At 38.8% G+C, this 19,676-nt stretch overlaps 1 protein-coding gene across 6 annotated transcripts in view; it reads right to left on the minus strand.

Annotated features, from left to right (window-relative positions):
- Window positions 1-19,676, minus strand: part of LOC145766947 (uncharacterized) — a 147,440-nt gene that overhangs the window by 89,718 nt on the left and 38,046 nt on the right. For all 6 annotated transcript variants that reach the window (XM_082578661.1, XM_082578664.1, XM_082578665.1 and 3 more), the window contains one exon: window positions 5,936-6,015. In XM_082578661.1, the coding sequence (XP_082434787.1) occupies window positions 5,936-6,015 (80 nt within the window). The remainder of the gene's footprint in view (window positions 1-5,935; window positions 6,016-19,676) is intronic.

Raw genomic sequence — 19,676 nt, forward strand, 5'->3', positions numbered from 1 at the left:
GCTCCTGAGATGATCCGGTGCCATCTGGTAGCTCAGGCACCCCCAGCAGCTGCTTCATTTCTACATTACCTTCATCATCAAAACTAACGCCAGACACATTATACACAGCACTGTTCTGATGAAGCATTTCCTCTCATTTTCAGAATCTTACAGTCCCAGTAAATTATTGCCAAATCAGGGGCCTGGAACTCATCTCTGATATTTTAGGAGTGAGAGGACCTAGTCTTATTAACCAGTCTATGAGCTGTTGTGACTGAGATATTAGTATCTTCGACTTGTATGCCGGACGCTTGAGCCACAGCGAAAATTGTTCTTTGCTCGTAGCTCAATCCAAGTTGATCAGATGTTAATGGTGTAGGCGACATAATATTCATTTTCTTTCTCTTCCTTTCAGGAGTTTTCCAGTTGTCACTTTCTGTTTCTTCATCTGTACTTAAGTCCAACTTTACAGTTTTAAGATTGTCAGCAACATCCTCTTTCTGTTTCCTTTTACCAGCTGTACTGTGTTCTTTTTCTCTAGCCAAGTCCCGTCTCTTCTGCAGAGCATCTCTGCTCAATGTGCAACCTACTTGATCTCGCTGAAGCTGATTTTTCAGATGTTCCAGGTCTGTCTCCCAGTCAATGATAGGCTACCAGAATGCATGAGAATTGGCCGAATTGACTAAGTAGTCTTACATATATCCAAAGGATCCTTGAGATTTTCTTCCATATCATGCAAATTGTTTTTTCAATGAATTACTATTATTCCTTTCACGCCTGGAATCAAGTTCTAGTTGATACCAAGTTTGATACAAATTCTACAGATGCCGGTCTATATCCGTATTTTTAACAATAACTTTACACGATTCCTTCGCAATTCAAATTGTTTCTCGCTTTTATTACCAAATACTAAACCTACGCCAAAATGATGTTTCTATACCTGGCGAATTTCCTCTCTTGCTATCATGAAAGATTGGTTGATCGTTCTGTGACTTTCGTCTCTGAGGAACAACAGCCTAGCAAGAACGTCAGAGCTTTTAGGAAGCTTAGAAACACCTAGTCTTTGTTAATATTTCCAATGAGAAAGTACTTTCTTTTTGGTCTTTGTGCCAATGACAGGTGTGTTTCACCGGCCGTCTCATTCAATGGCATAACTGATCTGAATCTTGTAACTTGCGTACGATCACTAGCTACTCTTCGAGTTAATGTAGCTAATGATGATCTTCGTCGTGTAGAAGTAAAGCATTTAGCCTACCCAGTTGGGAGAGTTCACTTCGGTTTTTCGAACATTTTGGTCTGCCGTGGCGTGGGGTAGCCTACTCTGCTGTCGTCCATTAGTTAATAAGTAGATAGGTTAGTAACTGTAACCAGCACCCGTGGCTCAGTGGATCGTCTTCGGCTCTAGTGCTGGTAGCCCTGGGTTCGATTCCAGGTCGGTCATACCAAAGACTTTAAAAAGGGTACCGGTTGTGTTCTTTCTTGCATAGCATAGTGAGGATAAATCGGGTAATAATCTGGTGACATATCACCCTCTTCCAATCTGCTTTGAGCCAGCATGGAAGCAGTACGGCTCATAAAATCACATGGAACTCTGTCAAGTACCCATGTTGATACGCAATCTGCTGCAAGTGGAGATAGCGAATGATTAGGCCTATTAGGTTAGTAACTAAGTAGGCTACAGGCTACTGTAGACTAGTTAGTAGGTTTTTATCGCATGTGAAAGTACACGAGAAAGTACATGCTAATTTTTCCCTCATGCTGATTGATATAATCACACAGACTAGATAAGTTTATGCATACATGCATTTCAAGGTTAAAATGACAATTAAGATGCTCTTTCTATGTAAATCTGCAGTCCAAAACAGTGTGGTCACATCTATATGTCAAAATTTACTTTACAAAATTGTTGCCCTAGAGCATTTTTGACTCCAAATTCGTGTTCTGCGACCCTAAAAACCCCGTAATCGACATATTATATGATCACATTACGCTAGTTTAAGGCTATAAATTTTTATAATATCTTATCTGGCCGCCATTTTGAAAAAATGGTGGCAGAACCACAGTTTTGGCGGGAAAATTCTGAAACTCTATTAAAATACTTTTTAACAGAAGTGGAAACCCTTAATACATAGCTGCATTAATTTCTAAAAACTTTTTGCAAAATGGTACACCCTAATATTGACATTGATCAACAAAATAGCGATTCGTGGATTGACTAATGAATATTATCATCCATATCTCGCATCCTTTCATATGGATCATTCTACAGGAGGCCGGCTTGACTGGTCCAGGCTTAGGTGTATGTCAGCTTGACTGACCCCTTTGTTTGTTGTTAGAATTTAAATAATTTGCCTGAATGTTTAATATTTTCGTGCTTTTTATTGTTGCAACTGTTGGTTGTATTACCTAATAACCTTCATAATTTGCATAGAAATTGTCATTATTACTGCTTGCAGACTAATCTCGCAGACTAATTTGTTCCTTAGCAACCACATACCATTTTTAATCATTTTCTAAAGTGAACTGCTGTAAATTTTACTAATACTATGAGCTAGTAAGTTGTACTGAAGAGAGTTCAATACCCGAAATCGCGATCTGCAACAGATGAATATCAGTTGGACTTTGTCATGAACATGGAATTTCCACCCAACATTTTCTATTTGTGTTTGAACTACATGTACTTTAAAAGGTCGTCAATATTACTGCATTCGAAATTTTTTTCACTAAAGGTATATAGTTAGTATTGCTAACTTTTACTTTTAACTACTCGATCACTGGCCTAAGAATTGTAATAAGTTAGTGACTGTTGCTATTAGGCCTATCAATTGCTGACGTAGTTTGCGTAGAACCGCAACGTCACACCCAAAGCCGAGGTTAATTACAGTAGTACGGTACTGAACATTACGCCGTTGTTTCGTTTATACTTTCATCCGTTTATACTTTTTATTTATAATAAATAAAAATAAACTTTGAACTGCATCATTTTTTACCAAATTTTTGTCTGGTTCATGTGGGAGTTTTTATTTGTGTTACTAAGTAGTTTTAAGTTTCACTGCATTATGTCAATGTTTATTGCACTATTTACCCATCTGGCAACTTTGATAGTGTTGTCTGCTTTCAAAAACATTCAGAGGTTGGCGGTCAGACAAACCACTCCATACTCAGACCTTAAACAAGTCTTGGTCTGGTTGATTTGCTGCAATAAACCACTTTACATGACCAAAGTCGGCTAGAGTCCAGATTTTTTAACACCGCCATTCTAGACTTTTCAATGATCTAAAATTGAGTCAAAGAAAGCAAACATTTTTTTTAAATTTACACATGGAACTTGTGAACAAAGTTAAATCATTTTTTATTATACGTCAACATAAAGTACACGGAAGTTGACTTCTTTATTATGACCAACACAGAAAACTTTTTCAATTTTGAAATGGCAACGCTGACCAGATTAGATGGTGACTTTAAATCGTCTTTTGTTGGACACATATTATATTAACAGTGGCTTAATGTTAGTAGTTGCCACTAACTACTTTGTACAGTACGAGTTCTAAAAAAATGCCTCTATCTAGTAAGTAAACTTCAATTTTAAAGTGATCTTGATCTTATTGTTTTTCAAGATCAAGATCACACAAAAAAAAGTGATCTTAGATCAAGATCAAGATCACCAAAAAAAAGTGATCTTCAAGATCAAGATCACGCCCATCTCTGTCAACACGTAACTTATAAACACACTGCGTTTAAATCCTATTATTACAATTTTATTTGCTTCCGTTGGCCATTGTAGACACTAGACAGGCAGGGGTACGAGAAAATTTCATGAAAGCTCAAAGGGTACGAGCGCTAAAAAGGTTAAGAAACACTGGCGTAAAGTAACTTACGCTGCTGAAATAGTCATGTAACTATTCACGGCAATAGCAAATAAACCAGCTAAATTAAACACGTTATTTTCAACGAGGTCTTCCCGCTGTGAGATCAATTATAATTCAACAGAACGCATTGTCATGGCATTGTTTTGTTCGCAATGTGTGAGAATTAAATCGAAAACCGATAAAAGAAAAGGTGTTTAATGGTCTTGGTCGCAGATATTGCCTGCATTAACGACGTCTCTTACCGCTATTATTACCTAGCCAACCTGACATCATTGTTTTATGCAGCCGCTAAGGTTTGACATCGACTTTAACGATCGTGGAATGTTACGTAATAAGAACGAACATATCCAATCCTACGCGTAAAAATAAAAAAAATTGATCTCTTAAAACAGCTCTTCCTGCTGTTTTGTCTCGTGGGCTTTGCATATTGCTCAACAAGTGCATAAAGTTTAGAATTGACAAGTAATCATTAAATTTGAAAATTAAGTTAGAATCACTGCAAATAAACGTATTCAAAACTTTTACTTCGGCCGACAACATTTCACACTCTGTAATCTACGTCGGCAATGATTTTGCCGCAGCAAAAATGCGTTCATTTTGAAAATTGCCGAGCTGGAAACAACAGCGTGTCCCATGTATAAGTTGAACCTATCTTTTTGAAGTGAAAATCACTAGCAAACATCTCGATCTCGACCTATACTCGAGTATATATGGTATTCCGTATTCGGTAAAAGAGTATAAAGACTTTAGATAAAAAACAGAGAAAACACTTTGCAGTTATTAAAGCTTTGAAGGTAAGTAATTAGCAAAACGAGCAAAACAAGGTTAATAAAACTGATAGCGGGGTTTCCAATCTGCTTGAGATCATGTTTTTTTGCGTTTTATTTCGATAACTTCACTGTCTTGATTGTTGTTATTCACTCGCACGAAGAAATGAATCGGCATGTTTTCCAACTGTTCCAATTATGAGCTAACAATATTAAAAATTTTACGACTACGTGTACTGCATGCGTAAAACTAATTGTTTCAAGCAGCGGTTCTAATAAATTCGGTTTGCGACCTAGGTGTCAATATAAACAAGACGGTAAGCTTAATCAAAGACTATTTTAATTGAGTAAAATTGCGTTATGGTTATGATGTCATCACCTTTCTCGCCCCCCAAGGTTTTTTGAAAAACCGGCACCTATGGTCCTATAGACCAACAATCAACATCGTTTTTCGGGATCCATTACGCGAATGTTTAGTGTTTATTTTCAGATAAAATTATCTGAAAATAATCAGTAGGTATGCAGGAGTCAAACCTAAGTAAATTTATTCAAAAATGAACGTGCTATTGAAAGATTTGTAATATCCACAAATTTCCTCAACTGCGCAATTACGCATTATGGATTTTTCCGTAAACCACGAAATCTTTGCTTTCAAACACTATTTTCTTCGGTATGTTTAAAGTTGTAGGAGTTTTCAGCTGATTTAATTTTTTGTAAAGTAGACACAAGTCACGCAAGCATCTATTAGTGATTACCACTAAAAAATATATATATTCAGAATTAAAGAGTGGGTGCAGAAAAAAAATTCGCGGTTAGGAAAATCACCACACAGAGTACAAACTGCAAACCACTGTGATGTCACTTCAAGCTATTCCTTCAAGGTTTCAGATTGTTTCAACTGACATCATTTAGTTCAGCGTTGGTTTCAGCTGAGTCCGCTCCAACAAATGTTGGTATTAAAATGCATTTGAAGTTGTATGAAAGAAAATAACGGAGTCTGATGGATGGATAATTTCAACCATAATAGTAACTAAAAAACACCCCCATCCCCCTGGAATAAGTTCACCGTGGGACTAATATCAGCTGTTCAGAAGCATATCAAACCATTTGATGCAGAAACATACAATTTCCACAATTTTTTACAAAATTTTGGGGGGGGGGGCGGGCACCCAGCCCCTCCCCCATAAATCCGAGCCTGATTTTGGTACTTATTTACTATTAAGTATTAGTAAATACAACTGTACAAGACTACCAGCTGCAGAGGTGCGCCTTTGCAAAATGCTACTTCTCTGTGTCAAAACAAAATCAAAGAGATAATACCTGCTTTGCTTGCCGAGCAGATTCAGCTTTGATTGCAACTGCTTCACCATTGGATGTGTCAACAGCTTCAAATATTTCCCCTAAACAAGGATTAGTTAATTAAAAACTGCAGCAGCTCAACAAAAGTGGGCAATGATGTTGCAGACCATAGAACATCTTTGAAAAAGCGCTTGGCCACGAATTACCACACAAGTGAGTGGTAATTCACGTCGGCTGCATAGTCGAGTGGTGGTGAAAGCCTTGGAACGGCAATCGAAAGGGCGCCAGTTCGACACCGCTCAAAAGCATGCAGCTGTGTCTTTGGCAGGACACATAAAAACATGCCTGAAGGTGGACACGAATATTGGCTTCCTTGCCTTCCCGTCCACTTAATCTAAATCTTTAACCACCGGGTGTAAGCCTGGATACGACAAACAAAAAACCACACAAGTTGTGTGCCGTGGATGTACGACAGAGTCGCTTAAGCTTTTAATCGCATGCTGGTTGAGTGATTGCAAAGGAGTATCACATGCTAAGTTGTGTACCTACCAGACGTGAACATTAGCTGTTTTGCTCCAGGAAGAGAACTGTTGTAAATGTGAAACTTGGGATCGTAAAAGAAAAAATCCCTTAAGCTATACCGCCAGCGTAACCTAGTGATACAGATTCTTTTCCTTTGGCATCTCTTTAGTCTCGAGTCTCGCTTAGTACGTAAATAGTTATGCACAATTGCACGTACCTGCACGCAAACACAGTTAAGAGCGAAATATGCAAGTTACCAAGAAACACAGCAAAGATAAAGCGAAAAACGAACTGCAGATAAAACAAAACGAAACAATACTACAATAATACGAAACAATGGCGTAATGTTCAGAGATGGGCACCCGCTACTTTTAAAGTAGCGCGCTACCCGCTACTAATTTACAACAGTAGCCCGCTACCCGCTACTCGAGCCAAAGTAGGGCGCGCTACCACTACTTCTTCCGCTACTTTTGTCTAAAATGACACTAATAAACACTCAAGTCCCTAGTGACGCAAAAATGACCTTGAAAACGAATGTTATCATTCGTTTACGCTGTCATTTTAACGTCGTTATATAGAAAACACATTCTGAAGGAAATTTATTGTTACCCATCTTTCAAAAACACGAGCATTTCAAAATGAAAGTCACTAAGTCCTGCCCGCTTTCGCTTAAGCACATCTTTTCCAACAGAGAAAAGTCTCTCCACCGCAGCACTGGAAGGAATGGGGGTGTTGTATTTAATGAATAGATGTTTTAACTCGGTATTCGAAAAGCTCAAGAACTTGCTCTTGTCCGAAAAAAAGGCGTCCACAATTGTTGCTTCCTTCTGCACCGACGTTTCACGGGATGGCGCAAACACTCCAAAAAATACATCCTCGGAGTCATGACTGGTGTTGATGTCACTCTTCTCGGTATCAACCTGGCTTGATGTCTCCCGCAACAGTCGAATTACATCTGTCTTGACTTTTTCTCGCAGTGCGTTAGCATCATCCGTGGAAACGTAGTGCAGAAATTGTAGCCACGACGTCTCGAAGGAGGGATGAAGACATGATGCCATAACGCATTTCATGTTGTTGAAGCACTTGTTGAATCGTTTCTTCACCCCTTCAAGGACTTTCACTTTCAACTCCTCACAGGTCACAAGATCACTGATCTCGGTCAACTTCTTCCTGCAAATTGTGATGGTTGGAAGCAAGACTCCGTAATATGCCTTGGACTCGCCCTGGAGAATGTCTAAAGCCTGGCAGATAGGCTTCATCACACGGAGATATTCGCCGAAGAAGTTGACGTCAGCTAGAAAATACCGAAACTTTGCAACCAGGCCAATTATATAGCTGCTTGACCACGCCAGTATTGCAAAAAAAAACAAGCATTTTTTTTTCAATTTAAATTAAAAAGTAGCGGGTAGCGGAAGTGCGACTGAAATAAAGTAGCGCCTCTCCTGCTACCGCTACTTTGGAAAAAAAATAGCGTCGCTACTGCAGCCGCTACTCCAACTAAAAAGTAGCGCTGCTGCCGCTACTCCAACTAAAAAGTAGCGCCGCTACCGCTACTTTTACCAAAAAAGTAGCGCCGCTACAAAAGTAGTGGGCTACTGCCCACTTCTGGTAATGTTACAGCGTTTAAGGTGTGTCGAGATGGAAACAAGTCTCTACGTACAACATTGCAACAAACTAAATGCAATCACGTACAGTAACACAAAAACGAATTAATTAATATAACAGTGAAAGGAACGAACATTAGTACCAAACAAACATTAATGGAAGTGAATGCTTGCTGCTAGACCTTGATTTTGTTGCCTCTGTAGTCTGTATGCCTTTAGACCGGATATTTCCAGTGCCTTTTTTGGAAGATAAAAATGCGAACCGTTTGGGAACAGACAGTCAAGTGCTTTTCGCAACAATGGTTTCGCCAGTGCATCAGTGGGCCGCACAAGGCGCACATGCCAAAGAATGGTTCATCTTGAATAGCTTTGTCAGACAGCTCGGCCTTAATCGCGAGTCGTGCAGTGCGTAGCTGAAACAGAAACACTCAACGATACATTCGTTGCAATAGCGCACCAGGTACTTCAAGAAAAAGTGCATGAGCTCACTTCAATCCTGGTAAAATTGTTCCTCTTTGAGGACGTTGTACCACAAACTTTCGGATGCTAGGCGCTGACGAAGCGTGTGGTACAGCAAAATGAGGCATTCCGAGTTAACATCCGCACCCGCGGACTCTAGAAGACGGCAAAAACCAGACACCTCATCACTTGTAGATGTTGAAGAGAGTGCTGACGTGCTGCTGTTGCAATAAGTATCTCACAGAGTCAATTTCGTTAATTGGTTCATACAGCAAAATCCAAACTGGCAGAGACTTTGACAACTAAAAGTAGCCTAGGTTATTTCATCCATAAAAGAACCCGCTGTGTCGAATAGGCCTAGCACAAAACGTGTGTGGTGAAATGTTTGATGCCAGGCGTTACAACTTTAATTAAAGCATTTTCCCGCAGTGTTCAAAATGGCAGAGCAGACGCCTTGGGAATTTCTCATGTGAACCGTCGCTTTTAGACCTTGCCTTGAAGCACCTGTCGCAAGAAAATTTACGTCCTCTCTCAGTTTTTTATTTCTTTTTTTTAAATTTTTTTTCCGTAAGGCAAGGTGTTTATTGAATAGTGACAGCGCTTGTCAAGCAGCATTGCCGCCAAAAAAGGCAACAATCCCAGCCCTGAAGTATCCCACAGAGTCAATTTTATTAATTGGCTCATATGGCAAAATACAAACTGGCATAAACGTTGACAAACGTTGAAAACTAAAAGTAGCCTACTTCGGTTATTTTATCCATAAAGAAACCCGTGGTGTCTAATAACACAAAACGTGTGTAGCAAAATGTTTGCTGCCAGGCGTTAGAACCTCGACCAAAGCATTTTCATGCAGTGCTCAAAATTGTGGTTGGACGCTTTGGGAATTTCCTGCATAAAGTGGCGCTTTTAGGCCTTGCCTTGTAGTGCCTGGTGCAAGAAAATTTACGTAAGTCGGCACTCTTATGAATGCATCACGTGATGCTCCCCCCGATTGTTCTTCCACCTGGCTTGACATCCTCTAACAGTTTTTTTCCCTTTTTTTCCGCAAGGCACGGCGTTTGTCAAATAGTGACAGCGAGTGTAGAGCGGCATTGCCGCCGAACAAAGTAAAATTGCAGCCCTGATTCTATTTGTAGGAAAATAATCTAAACCGTTTGCTCGTAAATTCGGACAGTTATAAAAAGTAAATTTGACGGGGACGTTTTTCCTATTTATAAAACATTCAAAATTAGTTTATATTTCCAACTAAAGCCCAAAAGGCCTTCATTTTTCTGCTCAAATGTCTCATACAAATTTACATGTTCGTGTGATTTGGCATTAACATACATCGGTATGTCTACCAGACATTTGACCACGAGAGCATCTGAACTTTAGAGACTTAAAAAAGTGTCATCAAAGACCATATCATGGATTGTTTTTTTTGTACAGATCGAAAATTCTCTACTGACTCATTTAAAATTTTACGCAAAGACAAATCTCAATTTGACACAAAAATTCAGGAAGCACTGTTAATCAAACACTACAACCCAAATTTAAACAAACAATTATTTCCGGGAAGCGCCTCCATTCTCAACACTTACTAAATGTATCATGTACCCTGTGGTGCAAATTCTTTTGTAGTTACGTAGTTACCGGTACCTTTTCCTAATGTAATTTGTTTTCTGTCTGTCTGTTTTCCACAGTATTGCTTTTAATTGCTGAGCATTTCTTGATGCTTACAGTCAGTTAGCTAGTGAAGCTACCTTCAAGAAGTTGAAATTTATTGCAATTTTATAAATATTTTCAGATTCCTGATGAGGGTATAAGTTATTAAGTTAAGCCAAAAACGTTTGACTGTTAAAACTATTTGTAAATAGCCCATGTAAAATAATTGTTATAATGCTCAACCCTGTTGCATTGTTGTGTCTTGCCCGTCTTTGTTACAAAAAAATATCAAACATGTGTACATAATTATGATGCGGTCTGAATGATGCAACGCATATAACACCATACCTGAATGATGTTAAGTAATGATAATTTCCTACTACAATGACACGATGACTAGGGTGTAGCAAAAAAAAAACTTGTTTGGGTTTAAAATTAAGCCTATTTGCTAAAACTTGCATTGGGGTCACAATCAACTTTACAACAAAAATTTTTCAATTTCAAAAACGTCTTATGCCGGTATTCTGCGTTTCCTTGACGACACAGCCAAAGATTCATATTTTGGTCATATATTCAGATGCATAAGTGCTAGAGACTTCATTTTTGGTTCTATGGATGCAGAATGTCCACTTTCCTATCACAATTCAACACATTTATTTGCTATTTAAAACCCAATTTTTGCCCTGTTATCATAGGAATTCATCCATAAAACTCTTAAAAAACATGAAATTCAACAAAAAGTTTCTGGTATTCCGATGACAGGCAGTGATTACTATAAATCAAAAAAAAGAATTGGCCAATGAACATACTGCACCCATATAGTCATATACTGAATAACTGAATGTATCATTACATTTACGAATCAATGTCGCATATATCAAACTGCATTATTTCATACTCTAGCACGCGATGTATAATTATGTTATTTAAGCACTGATATGTTGCAGTAAGCTAGTTACAAGCTAGCAGTTCAAGCTTGTGGCAGAACATCACAAAACTGTACTCAAAATAATGGACTATATACACAGTCATAGGCGTCGAAATAGGGTGGGCCGGGTGGGTGGCGCCCACCCTGCCGTGAAATGAGGGTGGGCAAAATATGTTTCGCCCACCCTGTTTTCATGACACGTATGAAGTGTTCGTTACAATTATTTTCGTTTCTGTTAAACGCTGAATTATCCAAATAACTGAAGCACAACTTCTTGTTTTACGCTATATCTCTCGCTAGGTATCCGACAGAACAAAGCAATTCCGTAACAACGCTTCGTTGAAAAAAAGGTGGTAGGCCTACTCATTGCATGGTTGTTTCTACCGCAACTGCGACACGCTGGCAATTCCTGGTGAGAGAAAGCCACGTTTGATCTTTTCTGAGAATGGTCTCACTTTTGTTGCGTCACAATCAAACTTCAGTTCCGGGTCAGCGTAAGGGAATATGAATATGACATTATAATGAACATGACAATAAAATAACCGATACAAACTAAAGACGTACTGAAACAATCGCTTTTTACAAATCTTTCCTCACAAACTTGTTGCTGGATATAAATTGGGGCACCTCGCGATGTTGTTATTTCATTAGTGAAAAGTTAAAAATGAAGCAAAGTCAAACATCTATTCGCGCATTCTTAAAACCAGCTAACCATTGCGAATTTGCGAACATACACATTCATTGAAATCGGAAAACTCTCGCCCACCCAGAATTCCTCTCTTCTAAGAAAAAATTGACGCCTATGTACTCAGTGCATGAGAAAATACCAATGAGACGGGTCTAAACTGCCACTTAGGTTTTAACTTCATCTTTTATGTCAAACGTTATTTGGCAACTGTCTTTTTTTAGTTGACATGTTTTCGCTGAGACTTTATCTCATTAACCTCTATTGTTAATCATGAAAAATGTTGTTTTGATGTAAAACACTTATTTTGAACGAACCCAGACACAAAATTCGTCATTTTTACATTGATTCAAAGTCTGCAGACCTGGAATCAATTTAAAAATGACGAATTTTGCCGTCTGGGAAGGCACTCAAAGGTAAACACTGGATAAAATGCAAGAATGCAAAAGAAACGATATTGTGGAATAAAATACAAAATTCTCTAAATAAACAGAAGAATCGGACATACATCTCTCTGTTATCATTTTTAATGTAAAAATTCCTTTTGTGGTCCTTTTGTGAGGAACAAATCTAAACTGTGCTGTTGAAGTTTCCGATTATAGTTTTGGTCTCAATCTCATCATCATAATTCGGAGTAAGATCTTTGTTACATGATTCACTAGGCTAATAGTTTTGTGGAGTGAGCATTCTGTTGCTCCGTTTTTTTTTGGTAAAGTTATGAATATGAAACGTACCATATCACTAGGGATGTTTCCGGTGTCACAAATATGATTTAAGATCTCACTGATTAGGTCTAAACCCCACTCATCTAAAGCTTCGAGAATTTCAACTATAAAAGAAACGATACTGTGGAATAAAATACAAAATTCTCTAAATAAACAGAAGGTGTCGTTAGATTTAGAATTTAGTAATAGTTGAGGATTCTAATATATTCTAAGTTTGCATGCAGATGCAGACGGCAACGCATAATACATGTCAATTTTATCTGAGCAAACATCAATAGTTCAAAAATAAGTTTAATTCGCTTTTTAGTTTTAAGATCTCAGTGGTTAGGTCTAAACCCCACTCATCTAAAGCTTCGATAATTTCAACTATAAAAGAAATGATATTGTGGAATAAAATACAACAATTCTTGGCGAAGAACTCACCTTTGTTACGCTGATTTAATGTCATCAATCGTTGAAGCAACGTAAAAAACGAAAGTTTTCCTGCTTGAATGTAGACTCTTCAAGACGTTTCACAATACCTTTGTTCCAACCAGTGTTCACAGAAGTGCTATCAAACGCTAAACCAATAATTTGGGATATATCAACACAACATTTTTGTAATTGTTGAATTATCGCATAAATTCAGACTCAGAGTCACTATTTTTAACATGACTTAGAGACAAGAGGATCTCTTCATCTTCAATGAGGCATTGCAAAAGTATAGCCAAGTGTTCCGTTTTTGTTTGAGTGTGCTGTATAGGATGCAAAAGTTTGCCATTCCATTATAGATTGTGTCGCAAAGGTTGAGCACTTTTGAAAGTTTCTCTCTGTTTCTCTTCAATTTGCTTTCCCATTTCAGTTCAAATTTTATACCGCATTCTTTTGATGGTCATTACAGATCATCATCATCATCCGGTCATGCCACTGCTGGCAGATGCCCTCCACATATGTTTCCACACTATTCTGTCTTTTGCTGTTCTCATCCAGGTGATGCCAATCTTTTCTTCTATGTCATCTCGCCGTCTTCTTTTTGGTCTCCCTCTAGTTCTTCTTGCATATCTTGGTGTCCATTCTGTGGTTATCTTGGCCCATCTTTTGTCTGTCATTCTTGCTACATGTCCCACCCATTGCCACTTTAGGTTTGTTGCTGCTTCTATGACATCTTTGATACAAGTTTTGTTTCTGATGACTTCATTTCTAACCTTGTCTTTTCTATTTATGTTTAATATTATTCTTTCCATGTTCCTTTGCGCTGCTGCCAGTTTTCTTGTTTGTTGTTTTGTGAGTGACCATGTTTCTGCTCCGTATGTTAATGTTGGCAATATTACAGATCGGAATGGCCCGTTTCGGTGAGTCCGATTCGGTGAGTCGATCCCTATTCGGTGATTTTTTCAAATTTTTTTTTTAATTATTGGGTACTGTACATAGCCTAATTATTATTGCCGTTTTAGGGTTAGGGGTTAGAGGTTAGGAACTCACCGCATTGGACTCACCGAATAGTAGCAGACCCATTACAGATATACCACCTAAATTGGACATTCACTAAAACTTACCTTTTGTGAGACACCTTTTGTGTCAAACTACCACTACATTATTCAATGCTTGTAGATTTTCTTTGATTTCGTACTGATTTGGTAAGTACAGCACCTGTATGTACTACACTATTGAACTATATTGGTAGCTTGTATGGTAATCTTAACTTGCATTATAACTGGCTTATACCATTTTGCGTCTTCTTCATGATGGTATGTTTGCCAGAGTACAGACCAGCAACAACAGTTCTGAACCTTTCCTGGTTAACTCTGGAGTGAAACAGGGCTGCGTAATAGCACCAACTCTTTTTGTAATTTTTATTGCATCTATTGATTGAAAATAGTCCACCATGACTTTCCATCTGGCATTGACATATCTTACCGCATGGATGGAAAGCTCTTTCACCTCGCCCGCCTTAAAAGTAAATCAAAGACTACAACACGGAGTATTATGGAATTTCAATATGTCGATAATAACTGTGTAACAGCACTGAGTGAAAACCACCTACAGCAGATTCTGAATGCTTTCCATCAAGCACACAAGAGGCTTGGACTTAGCGTCAATAACTCAATATTAAGAAGACTCAGGTCCTCTTTTAACCACTTCTTGAAGATCGTACCAGTGCTCTGCCAGAAATCCTTCTCGATGGTACACCTCTAAAGAAGGAAGCAAGTCTTGTAGGCGGAGACAGTTAGGCACCGGTCAAATAAGCGCGCACACTGTGGCGTCTGGATATTTAGGTGCGGAGCACTGTGGCGTCCGTTCATTTAGGTGCTATTCCTAGTAAAGTCTGCAGATTGGATCAGCTTGGCAGGTAGGGCAATGCTTTTCACACAAAAAGTTATATTGAACAAAAAACTATGTCATGGCTTCCGTGACTGAGTGAAGCTGCTTAAACCGGCAACGCTTTTCACACAAAATGTTACATTGAACAGAAATATATATTGTGTTTGAATGCGCGTGTTCGGCATTTATTTGTTGTTAGTCCAGGTTTGCATCGACAAAAGCTTTATCAATAAATTATTCAAGTTTCCGAACATGACTGAGTTCACTTTTAGTGAGTCAAATAATAACTACACTAAACATCAGTCAAAATATACCGTAGCCTATATTCAAGCGGGTGGTAGGCTTGAGTGAGGAGTAACTTAGTTTTCCGACAAAACCCCGACTAGGTTTAATAACGAGCAAAGTCACACCATCATGCTTGCAACTTATAGCTAGGGTTCATATGCTTTGTAGAAATGTATTTATGTAGTAGAGCGTTGTCTCATTCGTACTCGCCACATGACCAATCAATCCCGAGTAGAAGTAATTGCAAAAGACAACAGATTAAGTAAAGTTCCATCTGGCTGCAACCTGTGTTCAGGATGCATAGCAAATGTCCTGTGGAGATGTGCTAATATCAAGAGTAGTAGAGCGTTGTCTCGCACCTCATCTCCACATGCGCATTAACAAAACAACATACTTTTTGTTCAATATAACATTTTGTGTAAAAAGCATTGCCCTACCTGCCAAGCTGATACAATCTGCAGACTTTACTAGGAATAGCACCTAAATGAACAGGCGCCACAGTGCTCCGCACCTAAATATCCAGACGCCACAGTGTGCGGTGCCTATTTGACTGGCGCCTAACTGTCTGTGTCTAAAAGACCTGGACCCCTAAAGAATGTGAAACACTTCTGCTACCTCGGAAGTGAAATTTCAGACAGCGTTGACCTTCAGGATGAAATACATCGTTTAAATTGTGCTAGCACTGCTTTTGGAAAACTTTGCTCACAAGTATTTGACAACCATAACATATAAAAAAGTACACAGCTCACCGTCTACAATGCAGTAGTTATCATAACACTACTATAGGTAAAGCGACAAATGCACGTAACAGCTAAAAGGCCTCGAATGCGCGGAAGTGTAAATTATAATAAGCAAACAAAAATATTTTACGTTCTGACTGGTGAATTATGTAGCAGTAGCATCATTCTTGTAATGATACAAAATGTAACATCTTACCTAAGTTCTGTTTTCGTAGAAAATTTTCTCTTCAAATGTAACTAAATCTAGCTAACTAATTTCACTCCAATAACTACTTTGCTGGTGGTCGAATTAACTTTGCTTGTGCTGCCTCGTCAGAAACCGTACGAACGCCATTTCTTCTTGTTTTCCAGTGAAGAGTAGATACTATCATCATATCAAAAGAAACAAACCAAATCTCATTGCTTTGTTTCGTTTTTCACGAAAGCACGTGATCGAAGTCAAATCGCATCAGATCTTCCTATGCGCGCCCGGGCAAGACACGTGCATCACGTTGGCAAGGGTTGCCAGATTGGACTTTTTAAGGCCAGATTCCACAAATGTCTTTCTAGATTCTGTTGGCCTTAGAAATTATACATTTGGCTTTTTTCTAGATTTTGCCTTAAATTAGCCTTTTAATTAAATTTATATACTCTTTAAAATGCATAATTAATCAATATTTCTCAATATCATAATATATTATTATTACTTCTTAAGGCCATTCTTGTTTATACTTATAAGTAATTTTTCAAGTAACTGTTATTAACGTTGCTTTGAAAATCTTAACTGCTACTTTTAACTGTTACTTTATAACAGGTAAAGAAATTAAAGAACAACACCTTGAAAGCAAAAAAATGCTACAGTAAACCTCAGACAACTGAAAGGATAACGTGTGACTAAAAAGAAAAGTCACAAGTCGTGTATTATTTTCAATAGAAACAGATAAATATCAATTTAGCTTTTTTTTGTATTAATTTGGCTTTAAGACCTTTTCATAATCTGGCAACCCTGATGTCGGTTACTTATGCTTATAGGACAGCATCTTCCAGGGCAACGGAACGATTTTTGAATGGGGGCAGGGTTAGAAAAAATGTCACTTTTTTTGCTAAAAGCCAATTTTTATCAAGTTTTAAGATAAGATATAGAAAAAAAAAGTAAAAGGGCACTATTGCCCCCCATCCACAGAAGAATTGAGGGTCAGGGGGGCATCCGCTCCCGCCTGCCCCCCCCCCCCCCCCCGCTTCCGGGCCCCTGTGCAAAACTACCAGGAATCACCTATCAAGGCTTTGTCACTATTGCCCCCCCCCATCCACAGAAGAATTGAGGGCCAGGAGGCAGCTGCCCCCGCCTGCCCCCTCCCCCACTTCCACCGCCCCTGTGCGAAACTACCAGGAATAACCTATTTAGGCTTTGTCACCATTGCCCCACCCATCCACAGAAGAATTGAGGGCCAGGGGGGATCTGCCCTCCCCCGCTTAAACGCTGCCCCCCCCCCCCCCGCTTAATCGCATCTGGCCCCACCGGCCGTCAAAACCCCTCCCCTTTCAAAATACCTAGCTACGCTACTGAATTGGATCATTGTCATTGGGGGCCGCAAAGCATATTCTGCACAGGGCCCGAAATACCCTAAGACCGGCACTGCTGGGGTTCACAGGAAGAGAGTTCCGACGTCCCTAAGTTCTGTGTGCCATTATTCATTCATTCGATTGCGCAATAGGTGATGTAAACCTATTTATTTAAGTGGTTTTCGCGCAATGAAATTCCACGTGCGCATTACCGTAATAAGCGTCGCGCATTAATATTTTTAAGTGAAAATGCGGGTAGTGAGTCTTTAATTACGTGCTTAAAAACGCGAACCGGAAATGACGTAATTTTTTGGGAGTACATACCTAAGATGTTAGGCTAGCTACAGGAAAAAATTACTTGAAATGGGCAAGAACTATTTAAGCTACATTAAGGTTTCTTCAAATTTCCCTGCATTTGTCGCTTTACCTATACAAATTCTGAATATCAGCTGGGAAAAGAAAAGAACAAATTTGAGCGTGCTAGAAGAAGCTGAAACAACAAGCATTGAGTCCCGCCTTATTCGAAATCAACTCAGATAGTGCGGGCATGTAGTACGAATGCCAGATCAGCGTCTCCCTAAGCAAATGTTCTACTCGGAATTGGCGTTCGGTAAGCGTTCGGAATAAGCGTTCGGTAGATGGACAAAAAAAGCGGTATAAAGACTCACTGAAGAGTAATCTTGAAATGTGTAACATCAATTATACAAACTGGGAGGAAACCGCAAAGGATAGGCTGCTTTGGAGATCTGCCACTCGTAAAGGTGTTGCCACGTTTAAGAAGAGCAGATCTAAAAGGTTAAAAGAAAAAAGATTGCAAAGAAAAGAACGACAATCACACCCACAACCAACTCTCCCAAAGGATCTTAAATGTAACAAATGTAAAAGAACTTTTAAAGCCAGGATTGGACTCATTAGACATTTAAGAACTCACCGTTAGCTTATATTTTATTGCGAAGGCCAGCATCCTCGAAGACGAGGGATAGCCATCACAGATCATCATCATCAGCCGGTCATGCCACTGCTGGCAGATGGCCTCCACATATGTTTCCACACCATTCTGTCTTTTGCTGTTCTCATCCAGGTGATGCCAATCTTTTCTTCTATGTCATCTTGCCATCTTCTTTTTGGTCTCCCTCTAGTTCTTCTTGCATATCTTGGTGTCCATTAGGGAGTTGCAGGCGCCCCATAAAATTTAAAACTTGGTTTCATCATGCTTACCTTTTTTGTGGTACTGTGTTTAGATCAGTAGACCACAAATATGAAGTTTCATAAATTTTCATCGACGTTTACCTCCACCGCCGAGGCTATTTTGAGGCCCACTTTTTGAATTTTTGCAAGTTTTTTTGCCCCTAGAGGGCAGTGTATAAGTTTTGCAGTGGGGGTATACTTAAAAGATGCTCTATGATGTTCTGAATTGTTAAAAAAAAATTGTAGAAATGAGATAAGTGTATCCAAAAATATTCAAGTTTTGCTATTAATTTTTTGCACAATACTGCCTCTAATGGTGAAAATAAAAATTAAAATATCTTAAAAACTACTCATCATATTGTTATGGAACTTGCATGCACCCCCCCATTTCCGTGGGTAAGGAATTTGATTTTAGCGATATTTTTGCAAAATATTACCACTAGAGGGCGGTAATTCTAATTTTGAACTATTTTTCTGTAAAAAGGCGATATTGTTGCATTTCTTGAGCTGTGCTATCTGAAGAATACAATTTCATGGCTTATGTACAACAAAATTTATTCAATCGTAAAGAAACTGCATGCATGTACTATAATAATAAATCCAAACAGGCAATGTGAGTCTTAGGTAACACGATTTTTGCAAAGGCAGTTGTGCATCTTCATTGTGTTGATAAACGACGTTTTCTAAGATTTGGTATCTTTCTTCAATTCTCCTCCATCGCTTGAATATAGTTTTGCAGATTTTTTTCTTTTTTTGCTAGAAGAAGAAAGTCGGATACCAGCTTTACCCCTCTCTCTGCTGAATCATTGCAGACTCTGAGACCTGAGTGCACTTATGATACAATTAGCAGAAGCATAACCATCATCTATTTCCCACTCTTTCGGGTGTTAAGCAAGAAAAGTTGTTGAAATTTGCAAAATTCTAAAAGCATTTTGCTGCTGGCATTGGCATAGGAGCACAATGACAACGATTTATCATTAACAATGTATGGCAGCTCTGGCTTACCGTATCCATTACCAAACCTGTTTGTAACCTCGATATGGAAACTTGCATTTAAACGCAGCAGAGTTCCAGCCAAAGTTTCCTTTTCATCCATAGTGACTTGTTTGTCCCATAGAACTAAGGAGATCAGCTTCCCA

The sequence above is a fragment of the Aplidium turbinatum genome, chromosome 3 (assembly GCF_918807975.1).
Source record: "Aplidium turbinatum chromosome 3, kaAplTurb1.1, whole genome shotgun sequence".
Taxonomy (NCBI): domain Eukaryota; kingdom Metazoa; phylum Chordata; class Ascidiacea; order Aplousobranchia; family Polyclinidae; genus Aplidium; species Aplidium turbinatum.